The sequence below is a fragment of the Lithobates pipiens genome, unplaced genomic scaffold, assembly GCF_037356315.1.
Source record: "Lithobates pipiens isolate NorthernLeopardFrog02 unplaced genomic scaffold, aLitPip1_a1.2 Scaffold_13, whole genome shotgun sequence".
NCBI lineage: Eukaryota > Metazoa > Chordata > Amphibia > Anura > Ranidae > Lithobates > Lithobates pipiens.
Genome location: NW_027507718.1, coordinates 73,584,988 through 73,605,016, shown reverse-complemented (window position 1 = coordinate 73,605,016; position 20,029 = coordinate 73,584,988). Strand labels below are relative to the sequence as shown.

At 41.1% G+C, this 20,029-nt stretch overlaps 1 protein-coding gene across 13 annotated transcripts in view; it reads right to left on the bottom strand.

Annotated features, from left to right (window-relative positions):
- The window catches only part of MLLT3 (MLLT3 super elongation complex subunit), a 387,733-nt gene that overhangs the window by 28,956 nt on the left and 338,748 nt on the right, over positions 1-20,029 (bottom strand). For 8 of the 13 annotated variants that reach the window (XM_077475204.1, XM_077475207.1, XM_077475203.1 and 5 more), the window contains 4 exons: positions 15,813-15,960; positions 13,339-13,435; positions 9,063-9,161; positions 2,445-2,516 (listed from right to left, as the gene is read on the bottom strand). In XM_077475204.1, coding sequence (XP_077331330.1) covers positions 2,445-2,516; positions 9,063-9,161; positions 13,339-13,435; positions 15,813-15,960 — 416 coding nt within the window. The remainder of the gene's footprint in view (positions 1-2,444; positions 2,517-9,062; positions 9,162-13,338; positions 13,436-15,812; positions 15,961-20,029) is intronic. The other 5 variants (XM_077475208.1, XM_077475211.1, XM_077475210.1 and 2 more) reach the window with 3 other exon arrangements.

Genomic DNA, 20,029 nt, shown 5'->3' with positions numbered 1-20,029 from the left:
GTCTAGTGCTTATGGGTACTGTGCATGGCTTGGGTACTTTACCACAGCTGACACTTCATTGTTGTTTGTCTTCCTCCCATATACTCTTGATAGCTGACGCAATATTTGGTGTCATCTCTGTGTTTTTTGCTATCCAAGCATCGGATGTACACTTGCGGCATGGCACACTGGATATACACTCGTGGCAAGGCACAATGTGCACCTCTTCCTGTGTGCAACCCGCCAGCATGAATGGGGATACTGCAAACGATGTCATGGGCATGCAGTAAACAAGAATAGTCAAGGTTCAGGCAGAGGTCAAAGCCCCGCTGTCTGGATGGGGTAATCGATCCCCAAACAAAGGAGGAGGTAGGTTGAAGGCTGGCTGAGCCGGAGGCCAGTCAGAGGTCTAACTAAGTGTCAGGCTGGGTAGGTTGGTGTCATGGTAAGTGGCAGGCTGGGTTAGTCATTGTCCAGGCAGAGGTTGAGGCATGCCGGTGTTCAGGTAGAGGCAAGGCAAGGGGCAGGCAAGAGTAACTGGCAACAAGCAGAGTCAGCAATATGGACAGGTTAGACAGTCTCATAAGAAAGTTACAGTCTCACTTACAAAGTAGCTGGCAAAAAGTCACATCACCAGACACCATAAGGGAAACTTTAAATACTACCTAGGCCTGTGTGCATGGCCATTGTGAGGGATGCATACGCAATGATAGCTAAAAGTTCATGCTCTGGCACATGGACAGAATGGACTAGACCCCTGGATGTAAAGATATGGAGACTAAAAGCAGTAGCACTGAAAGAGCTTACAGTCTAATACCTATGCCTACCACAATCTTACAAAAACAGTAGGATCAATTTGGAAGAAAGCCACTCAATTAAAACCTACACCCAAGCACTGTGATTTTATGAATGTACCCACAAAGTTGCCTTTGTTCCTTCCTTCCTCCGTGCCCCTCGCATGCACTTAGAAGAGCTGAGCAGCACACCCTTCAATAAAAACATATACCAGTCATGGACAAAAATATTGGCACCCGGCATTTCTGTCAGATAATGTACCACTTTTACCAGAAAATTGTTGCAATTACAAATGTTTAAGCATTCTCATGTTTATTTCTTTTGTTTGTACTGGTAGGACACAAAAAAGTGGTAAAAAAAAATTAAAAATCGAAAATCTAACACATTCCACGCAAAACTCCAAAAAAGGACTGGAAATTTTTTGCTACCCTCAATTTAATATTTGGTAGCACACCCCAAAATGATGGAAAAAATAACTGAAATCAATTGCTTCCATTAACCATCAATGAGTATCTTACACCTCTCTACCGGACTTTTGGACCACTCTTCTTTCGACAACTGCTCCAGGCCTCTCAGATTTGAAGGATTCCTTTTCCCAAATGCTGTTTTGAGATCTCTCCACAGGTGCTCTATGGGATTTAGAAGTGGACTCATTGCTGGTTAGTTCAGTACTCTTCAGAGCTTTTTCTTAAATCATTTCTGGGTGCTTTTTGACGTGTGCTTTGAGTCAGTGTCCTGCTGTAAGACCCATGACCTCTGACGGAGACCCAACTTTCTGACACTGGGTCCTATATTGAACCCCAGAATTCTTTGGTAGTCTTCACATTTCATAATGCTATGCAAACGGTCAAGACATCCAGTGACTGAAGGAGTTAAGCAAAACCAAATCATCAGTGAATCTCCACCATGTTTTACTGTAGGGAATGTATTCTTTTCTTCAAAGGCCTCATTTCTTTTTCTGAAAACAGTAGAATGATGGGCTTTAACAAAATGCTGAAATTTTGTTTCGTCTGTCCACAGCACATTTTCCCAAAAGGATTTTGGCTTCCTCAGGTACGTTTTGGCAAACTCTGATCAATTTTTCTCTTTCTTCCACGTACAGGGAGATTAGCAACAGTGCCATGGGCTGTAAACTTCTTGACAATGTTTTGCACAGTGGACACAGGAACATTAAGATCTATGGAGATGGACTTGTTACCTTGAGATTGTCCATGCTTTTCCACAATTTTGTTCTCTAATCCTCAGATAATTCTTTGCTGCACTTTCTGTTCTCCATGCTCTGTGTGGCACACAGAGTCAATTTTTCACCATTTTACCTGGTTGTTGGTGTGATTTCTATATTGTCAGCACCTGTTAATTTATACAGGTGAGCTGAATTACAAATTACAGGAGCATCACAAGCTTGGAATACAATTATATTTTAACATTTTGAGAAGGTGCCAATCATTTTGTCCAGTCCATTGTTGGTGTTTTGTGTGGAATGTTCCACATTTGGCTTTTTGTTTCTCTACTTTTTTCTGTGTGAAGTGGTGCACTATTTGACAGAAATGCAGAGGTACCAATATTTTTGGCCATGACTGTAGGTACATGGATCACAAAAAAGCACTATGAAACTTTGTAGGAATTATCTCCAATAAAACTGTAGACACAAACGTCAAAAATATATTTACCTTATCGCAGTCTCCGTTTTTTACTTGTTTTTCTGACTTGCTCTGTTTAATCGGACTCTTTACTTCCAGGATCTACAAGCCAGACACCAATAAAAAAGTAAATCACCTTCGTAAGAAACACAGTGAATTGTCAGTTTAAACACATCCCATGCTACAAATGCGAGACTCCAGGCAGTGCTGTCATTATTCTGTATTAAGAATAGTAATTAGAGGTTGCACAAAAGGTGCATACAAGTATGTGTAGCCCCTGACAGATGCGTGAAGCCTAGGGTGATGAAATATGGCTAGATACACATAAAAAAGGTAAATATACATAAGCTGTAAATTCCCAGTCTGACCTCTGGTGAGACTGATAAAAGCTCTTGACCTCTGGTCTTGCACTTTATGGTTTCAGCCAGGCTTGGCGGAATTTGCAGCCTACTGTAAAGTAACAAGTGACATCTTGACAAATAAGAGCAGGACATGAGATTCAGAAAGAAGAGACACTGTTCATAATAGAGCACTTTACTGAAACCTTAAGTGTAACAGGTTATAGTGCCCTTTGTTTACCATTTTATTCTGGATAACGTTTATCCTGAAAACATTCTGTATTTTTATGTATACAGGCAGACTATTTACACGTCTGAAGTATGCCATGGCAATAAAGCGGAGCAGGACAAAAAAATCAAATTGAATTTGGAAGAGTTTTTCACATATTCCAGATTACAAATTCGATTTCTTTAAAGTACACCTTTCATTTTCATCAAATGTAATAAACCAACAGTACTAGTAAAGTGCTGGCAGCAGCTGTGCTTGTCTTCATATTAGCTTGTTTGTGCCTAGGAAGAAACCTGTGTTGCTAATCCCATACTGTACACAAAGCAGGGTTGCCAAACGCCAGTAAATTTACTGACAGTTTGTAAAAATCTGATTTTTTACAACTGCCTATAAATATCAGGGGCTGATAATTTTTCATGCTGTGTTGACTTACATGTTTTGTCATTAAAAAATGCTGCGGGAGGTTGGCAACACTGACAATGCTGTACATTTGCTATTAAATAAAGAAACATGTATACTTAAAGGATACGTTCACCATGTTACACCCATATTTAGGTTGTAAGATGTTACAGATGCACAGGCCCCCCCACCCCAATCACGTTTTGACAGCAAGCAAAGGATTTTCTCCCCCCACTGGTTGTCAATCTAAAAAAATGGCTGCATCATTCATTTACAGTGTTCTGTGAATGTGAAAACTACAAGTACCGCCATCTATTGTAGTTCAATGAACTAGCAGGGCGCTATTGATAGCTCTGGTAGTTCATGGAGTCTTTCTGTCAGAGTAACTGCCTGTCCATATTGGAGGTATGGGCAAACAGCTACACGGACAGTCTGCAGGAATTATGATGCTGACCAAGTTGAAATGCTTTACAGATGCCTAACAAAAAAAATAACAAATGCATATTTTTTCTACCGGCAAGTGAGTGTACAGCTTGTATAACAGTGTAAATTTGCTGTCCCCCTCAAAATAACTCAACACGCAGTCATTAATGTCTATACCGCTGGCAACAAAAGTGAGTACACCTCGAAGTGAAAATGTCAAAATTGGGCCCAATTAGCCATTTTCCCTCCCCGGTGTCATGTGACTCGTTATTGTTACAAGGTCTCAGGTGTAAATGGGGAAAAGGTGTGTTACACACTGGTCACTGGAAGCTCAACATGGCACCTCATGGCCAAGAACTCTCAGAGGATCTAAAAAAAGGAATTGTTGCTCTACAAAAAGATGGCCTAGGCTATAAGAAGATTGCCAAGACCCTGAAACGGAGCTGCAGCACGGTGGCCAAGACCATACAGCGGTATAACAGGACAGGTTCCACTCAGAAAAGGCCTCAACATGGTCGAACAAAGAAGTTGAGTACACGTGCTCAGTGTCATATCGAGAGGTTGTCTTTGGGAAATAGATGTATAAATGCTGCCAGCATTGCTGCAGAGGTTGAAGGGGTGGGAGTCAGCCTGTCAATGCTCAGACCATACTGCATCAAATTGGTCTGCATGGCTGTTGTCCCAGAAGGAAGCCTCTTCTAAAGATAATGCACAAGAAAGCCCACAAACAGTTTGCTGAAGACAAGCAGACTAAGGACCTGGATTACTGGAACCATATCCTGTGGTCTGAGACCAAAATAAACTTATTTGGATCAGATGGTGTCTAGCGTGTGTGGCAGAAACCAGGGGAGGAGTACAAAGACAAGTGTGTATTTCCCACAGTCAAGCATGGTGGTGGGAGTGTCATGGTCTGGGGCTGCATGAGTGCTGCCGCCACTGTGAAGCTGCAGTTCATTGAGGGACCCATGAATTCCAACATGTACTGTGACATACTGAAGCAGAGCATGATCCCCTTTCTTGTGGAGACTGGGCTACCTTGCTAAGGAAGCTGAGGGTAAAGGTGATGGACTGGCCAAGTATGTCTCCAGACCTAAACCTTATTGAGCATCTTTGGGGTATCCTCAAATTGAAGGTGGAGGAGCGCAAGGTCTCCAACATCCACCAGCTCCGTGATGTCATCATGGAGGAGTAGAAGAGGACTCCAGTGGCAACCCGTGAAGCTCTGGTGAACTCCATGCCCAAGAGGGTTAAGGCAGTGCTGAAAAGAATAGTGGTCACACAAAATATTGACAACTTTGGGCCCAATTTGGACGTTTTCACTTAGGGGTATACTTTATTTGCCAGAGGTTTAAACACTAATGGCTGTGTGTTGAGTTATTTTGAGGTGGCAGCACATTTACACTGTTATACAAGATGTACACTCATTACTTTACATTGCAGAAAAGTGTTATTTCTTCAGTGTTGTCAAATGAAAAGCTACAATAAAATATCTACAAAAATGTAAGGGGTGTATTTACTTTTGTGAGATACTGTATATAGGGAGCTCCTCAAATTAAGCAGAGGTGCTAAAAAAAGGTACTAGTGTCCTTATTTGAATTCAGCTAAATATAGCTGCCAAAATCCCAGAGTAATAAAGTTGAAAGTAATTGTAAAGTGTCGTATACTAAAACAAAAATAATAATAAACATGTTATATTTACCTGCTCTGTGCAGTGGATTTGCACAGAGCAGTCTGGAGCCTCCAATTCTCGGGTCCCTCTTAACTGCTGCTGGCCCCTCCCTTCTGTCCAGTGGCCCTACAGCAAGCAGCTTGCTATGGGGGCACCCGAACTGAGCTGCAGCTCCATGTCTCCATTCAGACACTGAGCTGCCATTCGGCCCACCCCTCTCTCTCCTGATTGGCTAACTGACTTTGATTGAGAGCTGCAGTTGCCAATGGCACTGCTGCAGTGTCTCAGCAAATCTGGAGGGGGAGAGTGGGACAGCCGAGGTACTCGTGGACATCACTTGACAGAGATGGGGCTCAGGTACAGGAGTGCTGGGATGGCTGCTGCACACAGAAGGCTTTTTATCTTAATGCATTACCATAAAAAAGGCTGCCTTTCCAACTCCTTTAAGATGTGGAAACAATTTAACATCCTATATATTACCCTAGGCTTAGTGCTGTGAAGTTATTTGTTTCAGAAGCACTGCACAGCTGAACAATATGGGGTTGGCTTACTAAAGGCAAATAGCCTGTTCACTTTGCAAGGGAAGTTGCACTCTGCAAGAGAATTTTCCCTAGCATTTAGTGAACCTGGTAAAGTTTAACTGTGCAAAGAATATAATCAAAAAAAAAAATGTTAAGCTCTGGAGCAGATTGCCTTGCAAAGTGAACAGCCTATTTGCTTTAGTAAGTCATTCTCTTTCTCAATAAGATACAGAAACTGCTCTGTTTTCTAGAAGTGGGCCTCAAAGCTACACTAGAATGTCATGAAAGAGTTACTAGTAGACTTTGCACCCAATTCTTTTGCCCCCTAAAATGTATGAAGAAATGAAAGTACAGGCCAAATATGAAAATTATAACTCATTCAGAGAAGTCAATAGGGAGAAGACGGATTAGAAAATTAAGATACATCCACTTTCTGATGTTTTCATACATATCAATTTAGTGCATAAGAAAAATAAAGTAGCCCATTCATACGAATGAATTCCAGGGTCTGGCACCTATAGCCTGTCCATTCAGCAGTGCTGAGTTGATCTCTGAGCATTTTACTCCTGCCTGCCCTGTTTGATGTCAGTCTTACAGCACAATGAATCCTAGTTGCTAGGCAGGAAACTGTGCAGCCTTCCAAAATCTCCCATATATGATTTCTTTCCTCCAACAGCTAAGCATATATGTCAATAACTGTGGCTAAACACTAAGGCCGAAGCGTTATTTCTGTCAATTTACCTTATATAACAAGTGGTAAAATGCAGAGCAGACAGAGGAAGAGACAAAGAAAACCCAGTGCATTCTCTTCTGCCATTTTTACATACCAGATTTCAGCTTTTAAAATAGTTGCCATGTATCTGAAACAATCAAATCTTTTGAGCTTGATTCAACTAGCAGCAATGCCTAATTTTCATATACCGTATATACTCGAGTATAAGCCGAGATTTTCAGCCTCTTTTTTGAGGCTGAAAGTGCCCCCCTCGGCTTATACTCGAGTCATCGCTGTCTGCCTGCTCGATCAGCGTGTCGAGCAGACAGACAGCGGCCATTCTATTCTAATTCAAAAGCCGCGCCTCCGGCTCCGCCTTCGCCTGTGATAGGCGGAACACTGAATTTCCCAGCAGCCTGTGTTCCGCCTATCACGGACATCCGCTCATCCTCGTACTACGGACGAGGATGAAAGGATGGCCGTGATAGGCGGAACACAGACTGCTGGGAAATTGTGTTCCGCCTATCACAGACAGGGAGGCGCGGCATTTGAACAGGAAAATGGGCGCCGACGAAGAGCGGTGATCCTGGGACGGGACCGGACGGAGGCTCGGCTCGGCTCGGGACGGGACGGGACCGGACGGAGTCTCGGGACGGGACGGGACCGGACCGGACGGAGGCTCGGCTCGGGACGGGACCGGACGGAGGCTCGGGACCGGACGGAGGCTGGGGACACAGGTAGGCTGGACACACAAGGCCTCACACACACACACACACACACACATGGATGGACACACACACAGGGATGGACACACACACAGGGATGGATGGATGGATGGATGGACACACACACACACAGGGATGGATGGATGGATGGACACACACACAGGGATGGATGGATGGATGGACACACACACAGGGATGGACAGGCATATCTCACCCTCGGCTTATACACGAGTCAATAGGTTTCCCAGTTTTTTGGGGGTAAATTGGGGGCCTCGGCTTATACTCGGGTCGGCCTATACTCGAGTATATACGGTAATTGCACTCAGGTGCAATTTTTATTTCAATTTAAAGAGGGGAAAGCACTTCTTAAAAGGAACTGTGTCATGAGAAATGCATGGGGTCTACCATCACTGAATTTCAGTTCTCAGAGCCACTTACCTATAACAGAGAGACAGATGAGGATTTCTGACATCTCTCTGACTTTTCTCATCTGTGCCATTGTTTTATGTCAGAGACTGGGATTGTAGGGACCAGTAGTTGGCATAAAAGCCAGAAAACTAGCATTTTCAGCAAGGATTGCCCCATGGTTTTCTCATGACAGGTTTACTTTAAAGCAACTAAAGGAAAAAATGAGGGAGGTAGATATTTCCCCCCGGTTTTCCTTTTTAAAACATAACAAGGGGATCAGTACACAATACGCACTTTTTATGACAAGCAATTCAATCAGCACTGCTACAGCATACCTCAACACTGGTGTAATTGGATCTATAGGGAGTATGCACAGTACCGTGCCTCTACATTTCTCCTCAACTAAACCTGAAAATCATGAAAAATACATCTGAAAAAAAATGACTTTCCTTGAATAATCGATCTTTGCAACTGTTCTTTGTACAAAATGTACACCACCTACAAAAACATAATTAAAAGCCATGGAAGCACAATACCTCGCTCTCTATTACTGGTGTATTTATTATTAAACCATATACTGTATAGTGTCACACAATATTTTCTGGATTCTACATGCAATATCTACTCAAAAGTGCTAAAGATCATGAGGCCATCCATGGAGTTGACAGTCCAATGTTAAAGTGGCTTCCTATGGGGGGGGGGGGGGGGTGCATGTGCCGGCTCAACACACTGCCTGCGTCCATAGATTCACATAGTACAACTTGGCCCCAGCCTCCTGTCACAAGATTTGACTAACAGCAGGTGGAGCCAATGGCTCCCACTCATTCAGCAAAGCCCATTAGAGAAGGGAGAAGCTTCACAGCACTGGATCGAGTGAGGGGTCAAGTATAAGGGAGGGTGGAGGGGTTAAAATAACATTTGTTACTTTAATGCAGGGAATGCAATAAGGTAAAAATGTTAAGGCTTTAGAATCAGTTTAATATCTCAAGTCCATATATAAAAATATTCCTGTGATATACAGTAAACTCAAAAGAAACCTGTTGGGTGATACACAGTACTGAATCACCTACTTAATCAGTATACCATAAAATTATGAATCATTTTTATCACAGACACAGGTACGTATAATGCATATTCTGCCCACCAATGATGCTTAAAGTGTTACTAAACCCACAACAGTAAAATCGGTCTGTATATGCAGTAAAGCATGCTTGTTATACTCACTCTGGACCCTAAGGGGTTAATCCTCTGCATTGTGTGAAAAGGCTGTTTGATCCTGTCTTCTCTGCTCCTCCCCTTCTTCCACTGTTCCCAATCCATCTCCTGATAAGACAGAGCTTTTGGAGTCACTCCGCACATGCTTAGTTTACAGTGTATTGCTAGAGAGTTTTATTTTATTTTTTTCTTGGAAGGGTGCATGTGATCAGCACAGGGAAAATCAGCACTGTCCAGACAGAGGGTCAGGGGTCCTGCAGCCTCATAGGACTGTCAGAGGAGAATGAAAACCCTCCTACAAGCTCTAATAGAAGTCACAAGGCTGCTATATGCTTCTGATGAGAAAAGTAGTTACATATTTACTAAAATAATTACATTTCCATGTTCTGTGTACTGTGGGAGACCAGATATAATGAATGTAGGGTCCTGGGTTTAGTAACACTTTAAGGCTAGGTTAACTCTGCTGCAATCAGATTTTGAACTGAATTTCAGTACGATTATGTGGTGCAACTTAGATGCAGTTTACATATTCTATGGGGCCAGAATTGTGCTGGAATCTCACCAAAGTAGCACAGAACCCTTTTCAGGATCAATACCACTGTTCAAGTGCCTCCCAATTCATAACATCCACAGCCAAAGAATTCTGGGGTCAAAGTGAAACTAAAAGCCCAATGCCATAAACAGGGAGCATGGCCACCATAGTTGAAGGAATTCCTGCCAAGATATGTTTGGTGCAATACAATACATCTACTAGAAGTGCCAAATAAAATGAGCATGGCAGCCGTGTCTGCAACAAACACCTGAAAGTGAGTAACCCTTGACCTTGAAATCATCATCCAATGAACATAATAGTGATTAAAAACAATGTGTGCAGTTGTAACTAATGGCAACGAGCTAATTCAAGTTTCAAAATGTTTGTCCCTCTCCACTTTTGAAAAAAGCCTAATAGCAGCATATAAGGAAAGTTCAGTCCCACATTTCCAGTGGGTGGCCTATTATCCAATTCAAAGAGCTCTGATGAATGCATCTTGGCAAGTAAAACACATTCTACAGAAAAAATATTGGATGGTCATTGTAATCCAAAATTTCATACTCATACATCCAGACTGGTAGATAGAGGGAGACTGTAAGCCACACACCTGACTGGTTTTGCTAAACCCTCTGGTTGCATCAGAGGTGAGGCTCCAAAACACCAGGTGGGCCCCATCCTCTCACCAAACAGTGGATGCCAACATCATGATGTTAACAGTAAACACTACTAAATACGTCTCGATGTATTGTTCCTGCAACACCAATTTGTGGTGTTGTCATAATTGGGAATATGTAAACTTTCATATTATAACATAGAGACGGAAAACAACAGCAATAATCTCAAAGGCTGCGTTGGGTAATACAGATTTACTATTTGGTATAAATAGGAATCCATGCATTCTTTTGTTTCCTTTTTAGCATGATGAGATGTAAAAGGACAGTTTGCTGTGCACTTCTAAAGGCGCTGATGTATAAAAAGTGTGCTAAGGAACATTTCTTGCTGCCAAAAGCGACCAATCACAAACCTTGATTCATTTTGTAACCTGAACGGTTTGGAAGTTATAGGCAACAAGAAAAAGTCCTCTAAGCCCTTTTTATACATCAGCCCTTTATGTTTTTCATTTATACGTTATTTATGCTGGCCAAAAGGCTTGGCAGAGCATCAAATACTCCAAAACTGTGAAACGCTGCATGAACAAAAGGGGTGTCAAAGCAGTATACAAACTGTTCAAAGGAACTTACAAGAAGCTCGTGGACAGCTTTTATTCGAGGACAATAGCTAGGTTTAAGAATATAGCCGATATATGTCTTTTTCTGACAGCTAGAACAAAGCATGTTACACTGTTTCTACTGAGACAAGTGAAACAAAAATCTGCTTCAAAGCATGGGAATTCAGTTCTATTTCTCCTCCAGCCTTTCCTTCACACTGATCATATACAGCCTGATTTTCACTACAATTGCAACCTACTTAAATGCAAAGTGTGTGCATTACCACTGTGCTATAGAAAAAAAAAAATAGCAACTGAAGCTGGTCATACACATCGCAATGTGATGGCATTATATCCTTTTGATATTGTGCCCAACTAAACAAGCATGTCAATTTGTATGCAGCCCCTTATATCTCTCCAAATACATAGTTGTTGGTAGGTCTAAAAGAGATTGCACATTCAGATTGTTACATGTAAGCTCAGTTTAAAGCAAATCTTTGCTCTGCACATTCAGAGTTTTCTTTAAAGCCTCTTTCCCATTGGGGCGGTGGGTGCGTTGGCGGTAAAGCACCCCTATTTTTATCGGCGCTTTACCGTCAATTACGCGGCACTATTCGGCCACTAGCGGGACGCTTCTACCCCCCGCTAGTGGCTGAGAAAGGGTTAAAACCACCTGCAAAGCGCTGCTGCTGGTGGTATAGCCGCACTGCCCATTGATTTCAATGGGCAGGAGCGGTGGAGGTGGGGTATATGCACCACTCCTTCGCCGCACCAAAGATGCTGCTAGCAGGACATTTTTTAGCATCCTGCCAGCGCACCTCTCCAGTGTAGCTCTTTCAGGGAGCTTTGCAGGCGCTATTTTTAGCGATGTAGCACCTGCAAAGAACCCCAGTGTGAAAGGGGTCTAATGGTTCCACCCCCAGCAGTGTATACTGCCAATGCCCATTCTTTGCACCCCACCACTCTGTAAAACCAAAAGTAATTCTAAGTACCACCTATATAGTAACATGTGGGGTACAAACCTAAAGGTATGTATATGAAATAGGGGAGGTGTGCAATAAAGTGCATTCCTTGATTTGCCCCATATGGGAAAAACACAGACACATTTACACCCCTGTTCACATTGAAGCGACTTGCCATGCGATTTGACAGATCAAATCGCATGACAAGTCACACCCTATTGCCGGCAATTGCACTGTTCGGTTCGACGCCGACTTTGCGGTGCCACATCGATTTGAAGTAGTAGTTCTTGCACTACTTTTGGCAATTTTGGGTGTGACTTGCATAGACATCTGTGCATGAAGCTGCACAGATGTCTTCCAAGTTGCACCCAGTCACACTGACACAGAGCTTTAAAATCGCGTGATTAAGTTGCACGATTTCAAAGCTGCAGTCAATGTGAAAGAAGGCTAAAGCAACTTTAGACAGCAACAGTGCAAAAGTTCTAATTGGAAATACCACTATGATTACCTATATAATATGTATATACAACTTCTCAAAGGGCTTCTAGAAATAATGTTCATTGCTTGAACCACAAAGTTAGTGATATTAAACACCTGGGTTGTATATTTACATGCCTCAGGAAGTGGTATTCCCAGAGTACTATGAAATGGAAAATAAGCAGCAAGGCGGCCTGGTGCACTGTAGCTAAACCTGGTGGAATACAAAACTGTGGGCAAATACAATGTTTTCCTGGTATGCATTTTTAAACTTGATTTAGTCTGCAATGTATTTTTATCTTGCATTAACCCTTTTGCTGCCATGCCCATACAATGTACGAACTTGGCACAAATGGCCGATATATGCTCCAGAATATAAACACAGGCCTCCATAATAAAAAAAAAGAAAAAGTGTTGTTTGGAGTTCCACTTTCATTTACCAGGAGTGCAAATGCATGCAGCAGAATCTTCAAACCATCTTTCCATTACAGTAAATATTCATGCGTTTGCTACACCAAGTTTTCTCTATGCAGTATGAAAGTAGTTTACTCCAGTGTAATGCAGTCAGCTAGAACTCTCACTTGAAAGGTTAGCTTTATCACAGAGGACCGAGACACAAACTTGGTGAAGAATTCCATGAAGACAAATGATCAACATAACTCAGACACACAAAAATAATAATGTGCTCTAACATACTCACTGGCGGCTGAGGAAAATACACTGGAAACATACCGCTTGGTTAAGAAAGGCCATTAGCACAGTTAACTATACATACTTGACGATCCTGCTGCTACAGCGGCACTATTAAAGTGTAGGCAGCATTTCATACATATGAGAGGCTACATCGTCACTGTGTATTATTATTATGTGCTTTATATAAAGAGCTGTATAGGCAGCTCATGTGCTTTTATTGGCATTGAAATGTTAACAGATTTCCAGAGTTTCAGCAATAGCAAGCCCTTGATGTGGCAAAAAAAATTACAAAGTGCATTAAGTAACCTAACACGGTGGAATGAGACATGGTTTCCAGTATCATTAACAGTGCAAAAAATGCAAGACCATAACAGATTAGAACAATGTGTTTGAAGTTAGTCTAAAGAATCTTACCTGATTATTGTTCGTTTTTAATAAGGTGGGAGGCTCATGTCGTAAGGGAGATGAAACCGAACTGCTTTCACTATTGCTTCCATCGCTTAGGCTAATTCTGTGAAGAAAGAAGACAAATGATAGGCTTAGAAGTGCTTGCTGTATACTGTCTCACTGGTTAACCATTGCCTTTTAGCGTAATAAAACAAAGAACAGTGTTCTATTTATATGTGAATGAGGGAAAAAAAGACAGCTCTATAGGAAAGCACATACAATTAAGTACTTTGCAGAAAAACTATTTCTGGGAATAAACCAAGGTGGTCAGTCTGACATAATGAATTTGCCAGCACCAATGAGCATATGCAGATTTTGACCATTTAAAAGCTGTGTCACTTATTACATAGTCACATGATCTGAGATTTTACCTAAAAATTTCCTGAGTAAGTTTAAGTATAACTTTCTTAAAGTGGTTGTAAACCCACAAAAAAAACAAAAAACAAAACAAAAAAAAACCCCACAAGACAAAGGCATAATGAGCTAGTATGCATAGCATACTAGCTCATTATGAAATACTTACCTTAGAACAAAGCCCCTGCAGTGGTCCCTTCATACTGCTCTAGCCAGTGACATGTCTCCTGGAGTTATTTTCGGGTATGGCGGGCTCCGATGCGGTGACTGGCTAGAGCTGCTATTACGTCACTCCTGCGTTAATGGCACATCAGCTGAAGACAGAGCATGCTTGGTCAGTTTCTTCAGTGTACATGTGCCGATGACGTCAGCACATGCTGATACAGGGGATATCTCCTAAACCGTGGTTTAACCAGGTTTAATAGATATCCACAGTAGCTACAGGTAAGCCTTAGTATAAGGCTTACCTGTAGTCAAAAGTGGTCTATAAGGGTTTACAACCACTTTAAATTAAAGGGTATATAATTCACGTATTATCTAGTTATTAATACCATTTGTCATATTAATTTTTAACTTTCCGTCATTTAGAAGTCTTTATTAATATGTTTTTCTTAGTCCTATTTATATGTGGGCATATACTGTATATCACCAAATTTAATGTTTTTTAATGAAATTTCTAATTCTCAATGGCATGCATAAGTACATTTTTGACTTTTCCTATATAGACTCAAGCTGGTCAGCTAATTATATTTTTTTATTAATACCCAATTGTAATACTTTCATATTATTTTACATTTTATTTTATTATTTAAACACTGGTTCAGAGGGATCATAATTTGTCCAGTCTAAATTGCCCTGGCCTGTTTATATCAATAACAAATTGTTAAAACAAAAAAAACAAAAAAACACTGCCAGGGATACTTACAAAGTTCACTAATTCTAAACCAGATTAGGACCAATAATACAATGTTTTGTGCAACAGAGTTGATTTGAGTAGAAAGAATATTGATTTTAGGCACCAAACATGTCCCTACAGAGGTTTAAACACGGCTTTGGTTGAACAGTTTGGAATGGTAGAGAAACATACAAATAATGACATAAAAAATAAAAAGAATTCAATATACTGATTATCAGGTCTTCATCATATATATAGTTATCATAATCTAGTTTTTTGTATGATTGTGATCCTTTAATTAGCTTTTGATGTAACCATTATTCATATACATAAAGCTTTGATGATCTCATTCTATAGTCCTTTATTTTTTTCTCACGAAATACATTGTGTGGTTAAAAAGGTCAATTCAATTGCAAAACTAAATCTCTAATGTAAATTAAAGTAAATGGCTCAAGTAAATTTAAATGAATAATGTCCTACGCTCTGGGGAACGGCTATTGTAAAAGTTATTTCAAGGTTTGTGAAGAAAATATCATCCCAGGTTATGTTCAAGGTTCCCAACTCTTCACAACATGGGGAGGGAGATTTACACCCTTGGAGGTTTTCTACCTGAAGCGGATACAAAAATTTCTGGTTTCTAATCTTTATCAGTGAATAGGTCTTGAGATCCTGTCAGAATACACATTATATATATAAACAAATGTTGAGGGTGAAGTGCACAAGATCCAACATAGCATTGCTGAGCAATCAGGCCCTTCCACAGGCCATATATAGAAAAACATACAAGTGGGACTGCTGCACTTAAAAATGTATTTTAGAAAAGACATCAATTTATGTTCCATTCATTGAATGAATGAATTAAATACTTGTATAGCGCACAATGCGAACTGAATCGCCTCATTGTCAAATGATTGACAGTTTCGGGCTATACAGATAACGCCCTTCTTCAGAACTAGACACATATATATATATATATATATATATATATATATATATATATATATATATATATATATATATATATATATGTATAAATAAATAAATCAAAGCTCTTGGCAGTCTCTCCTGTCCTGTCAGATTACTCAGTAGATATATACATAGACCAGAAAAATATAAAACTATTTATTTTTCTCCACTAAAAAGCCATAAGCTCAAACACAAAGGGATGTAGTAAATTGGATTCATGATGTACCTGCGAGCTCGACTTCCTCCATGAATATGTATGGTCCTCTCACTTTCCGAGTCATTGTCTTCAGGATCATCAGATTCTTCTTCATTTTCATCGGAATTTAAGTCTTTCATTATAGACCTCAGGGAACCTGTACAAGACGTAAAGAAATCTAGGCAAATGAACATTTTAGCAGGGCATTTTGAACTATATTTTTCTTGGAATCATGACAATGCTAGTTTATCAGAATATTAGCATATAAAAAGTTTCATCTTGTCAAAATGAAAAATATTAGAAGAGCCAAATAGCACTCTAGTTTTCTGTGTGCTTCCTTAAACCATTGGCAATAAGCGCAGTAACAACCCTCTTTAGGCTGGCTTTGAGAAATCCCAGGAGAAAAGTTAAAATATACAAAAGCTTACTACCGATGCCCCAATTGCTGTTGTCAAGGGATCCACCATTTCTACTGCAATTTTTGGTGCCTATTTAGACCTCTACAAACTGGTATGCTGCATGGATTTTGCTATTCACCAAGGCTATCTGGGATGACAGAGAGTTTATCTTTCTAAATTAAAACAGTGGCTGCAAGGTAGACCCATACAGTACAAACTACATCCAATTAAGGCAAATCTCCATCTGATGTACCAGAGCCAGACAAATAGATGGCAGTTCAATAAGGTGAAGGGCTAAGACCACCCTAGGAAGAAAAGAAGAAAGGAAGGAGGCCTCAACACTACCTTAACTCTATGTAAGACCAGAAAAGATTCTTTAGAAGTCCAAGTTCAGTCATGCTCATGAAGTTGATAGTGACAAGGAAAGCAAGCTTGTGAATACTGTATATGTAAAAGGGGAATAGCCTCAAAGAACCAAATAAAAATTCTATGGAGTGCAGGGGGAACATACAGGCAAAGCGACATCCTGTACAAAAGTCTTAATCAAAGAATAGGAGTTTAGCGAGTCTGTGGAACAGATTGTAAATGCTGAAATTTGACCCTTGATAGTACTCAGAGCCAAATGCCGATACAAATTTAATATGTCCTACAAAATATTTTCTTTCACCAAGAGAAGTATGCACCAATCAGCCATAACATTACGACCGCTAACTTTTTAAGTAAATAACACTATCTCTTGACAGTGGGTAGGATATAAGAGGCAGCAATTAAACATGTTGTCCCTGAAGTTGATAATATTAAAACAGAAAAATCTGGCAAGCATAAGCATTTGAGTGACTCTGACGAGGGGCAAACTGTAATGGCTAGATGACTGGATCAGGACAACTCCAAAACTGCAGGCTCCTGTGGGATGTTTCTGTTCTGCAGTGGTGAGGACCCACCAAAAGTGGTCCATGGAAAGAAAACCGGTGAACCAGAGACAGGTCATGGTTGGTCAAGGCTCATTGATGCACATGGGGAGCGAAGGTTGGCCCGTGTAGTCTGATCTAATAGAAGAGCTACTGTAGCTCATATTGCTGAAAAGGTTAATGCTGGTTCCGACAGAAATGTGCCAGAACAAACAGTGCACCACAGTTTGTTGCCAACATGACTACATAGCTGCAGACTAATTAGGGTGATACATGCTGACCGCTGTCCACAGAAGAATGGTAACATAAGCATCATAACTGGACAACGGAGAAATGGAAGGTGGCCTAGTCTGATGAATTGAAGAATGGTTTGAATAACAGAACAAGAACAGGTCTCAGGTGTTTGCTTGGCCCCCAAAATCTCCAAATGTCAATCCTACTAAGCACCTGTGGGATATGCTAAAAAAGTCGGATCCATAAAGGCCCCACCTTGCAATTTACAGCAAGGATCTGCTACTGATAGCTTGGTGCCAAAAACCACACCATACCTTCAGAGGTCTAGTGGAGTCCATGGCTAGAAAGGGTTTTGGTGGGTAATCATAATGTTGTGGCTTATGATTTCTTTCATGTGTGATGATAGACCTTTCAGGAAATGGACATCCTAGATTTCAGCACTATAAGAATCACCAGTTCAGAGAGTCTTCTATTCCTGAAGATCTGGGCTTCAGCAGCCATGCTGTTAAAACAAACAACTGTGAAGCAAGATGGTACCACATCTACCTGGGCCAGTCCAGAGTTATGAGGCCCCTCCCCCCGCTGAGAGACACACAAGTCCCAGAAGACAGTAGGGACCATTCAGAACGCAGAGTGACTTAGGCATTTGCAGTCGTAAACAGGCTGTGAAGCCGCAAGGCTTCACTTCCCATTTCCCATAGTAAGGATGCCAGCACCTGCACCAGTAGCTGAGGGACAGGTCGGCTTCGGGTGCTGACATTGTGGGCTCCCTGGACAGGTAAGTGTCCTTATATTAAAAGTCAGCAGCTACAGTATTTGTAGCTGCTGATTTAATTTTTTTTTTTGCCAGGCAGAACTCCCAGGCTTTAAAACTTTCCCACCACAGGAAGTGAGGCCCTAACCCTCTGATCCGGAACACCTCTAAGGGCTGCAGTAAGGTCCTCTAACCTGTAAAGGCTGGAAGACAAGAATCAGAAAAAGTTACTGAAAATTAAACTCCAGTTTCTAGGACTGATGTTCCCCCAGCCCCCAGTGGGAAAAGGGGGAAGGGGCATCCTTCATGACGAAGAGGTTTGGGGGGTTTAGAAGATAAGTTTGCAGATGAACTGCGCCCTTGTCTTTGGTTTGGTCTTAAAGGCTGAAGCTTAGAAAAAAGTAACAGCTTCAATACTGGACACTTTTACCCCCTTTCTGCCCAGGCCAATTTTTAGCTTTTAGCGCTGTCACACTTTGAATGACAAAGTAATGCAACACTGCACCCATATGACATTTTTTTAATTTTTTCCACACAAATAGAGTTTTCTTTCGGTGGCATTTAATCGCCATTGCTAGAAAAAAAAGTTTTGCAAATAAATACTCTTCATTAATTTAGGCAAACATACTGCTACATTTACGTGGTGAAAATAACCAAAATCAGTGTATATTATTTAGTCTGTTGGAAAGTTATCTAAAGTCTACAAACTATGGTATATATTTCACAGTTAATCAAATGGTACAAATGGGCCGTGATTAGCCCTGTCTGTACCATGTGATGTGATCTATCCAGCTTGAGCTCTAGGCTTCTTCTGCTGGGGTAGAGCAGTACTCTCATCCACAATGGCATCCTTGATGAGAATGTCCAAAGGACATGCTCAAAAGAAGATTTTTACAAGCCTGCTCTGCAGACTAACATTTTAACCAAATAATTCTTCACATGTTCAATGATAGGAGACTCATTCTGAAAATAAGACTAACCTAACACAGTAGTGTGGGTCAGCTTGCATGAACTCTAAGGGCCGGTTCACACTGCGGGCGATGCGAGGCGACACGACTTGCCTCGCCGCGATCTGACAAGTCGCCCCCGTTCTGTACAATGGAACCGTTCTGAGAGGAGCGACTCGAGTCGCTCCGACTCAGAAAAAAGGTTCCTGTACTACTTTTGGGCGACCTCGGGGCGACTTGCATTGACTTCTATACAGAAGTCATTTGCAAATCGCGGCAGGTCGCGGCGAGGCAAGTCGGTGTCGCCTCGCATCGCCCGCAGTGTGAACCGGCCCTAAGTCAGTGGTTCTCAACTCCTGTCCTCAGGACCCCCTAAATCACAGGTGATATAATTTTCTGCTCAGTGATTGCAGTATTCTAGTCTGCATCTCTCCAAGGTAATACTTAAAATCCGGCCTGTTAGTGGGTCCTGAGGACAGGAGTTGAGAACCACTATTCTAAGTGCTCTACAAATAGACAATCAGTATGGATGGAAACTGGATCACTTTTCATGAGTTTAATCCATTCACCTAATGTTTGACAGACTAACATCACAGATTTGGCAGGTTGCAATGCAGGTCCTGTCAGAGAAAACAAGGTTTAAAAAAAAATCCTCAATTGTTTATCTATGGAATCCTTAAACTCGGATTAACTCTATTAAGACCTGACACTGCCAGGTCAACTTCTTAAAAAAATGACTCCGCAAATGGAAATTGAGATGCAAAAAATTTGGGAGATATAAATAGATTATCAGGATTTTCCGAATAAGCAGTCTGAATGTAATGGGTATATCAGAAGAGTTTTTCTTTGGCCCATAAGGGATTCCAGACAAGTAACAGAAATAGTAAAAGCAGTTCTATAAAACACTAAATGGAGCATAGCTTTTCTTTAATACCACTAAAGCCAATCTACAGAGACTACATTTATGTTACGCAACATTATTTTATTAATCAACTATGAGCTATTG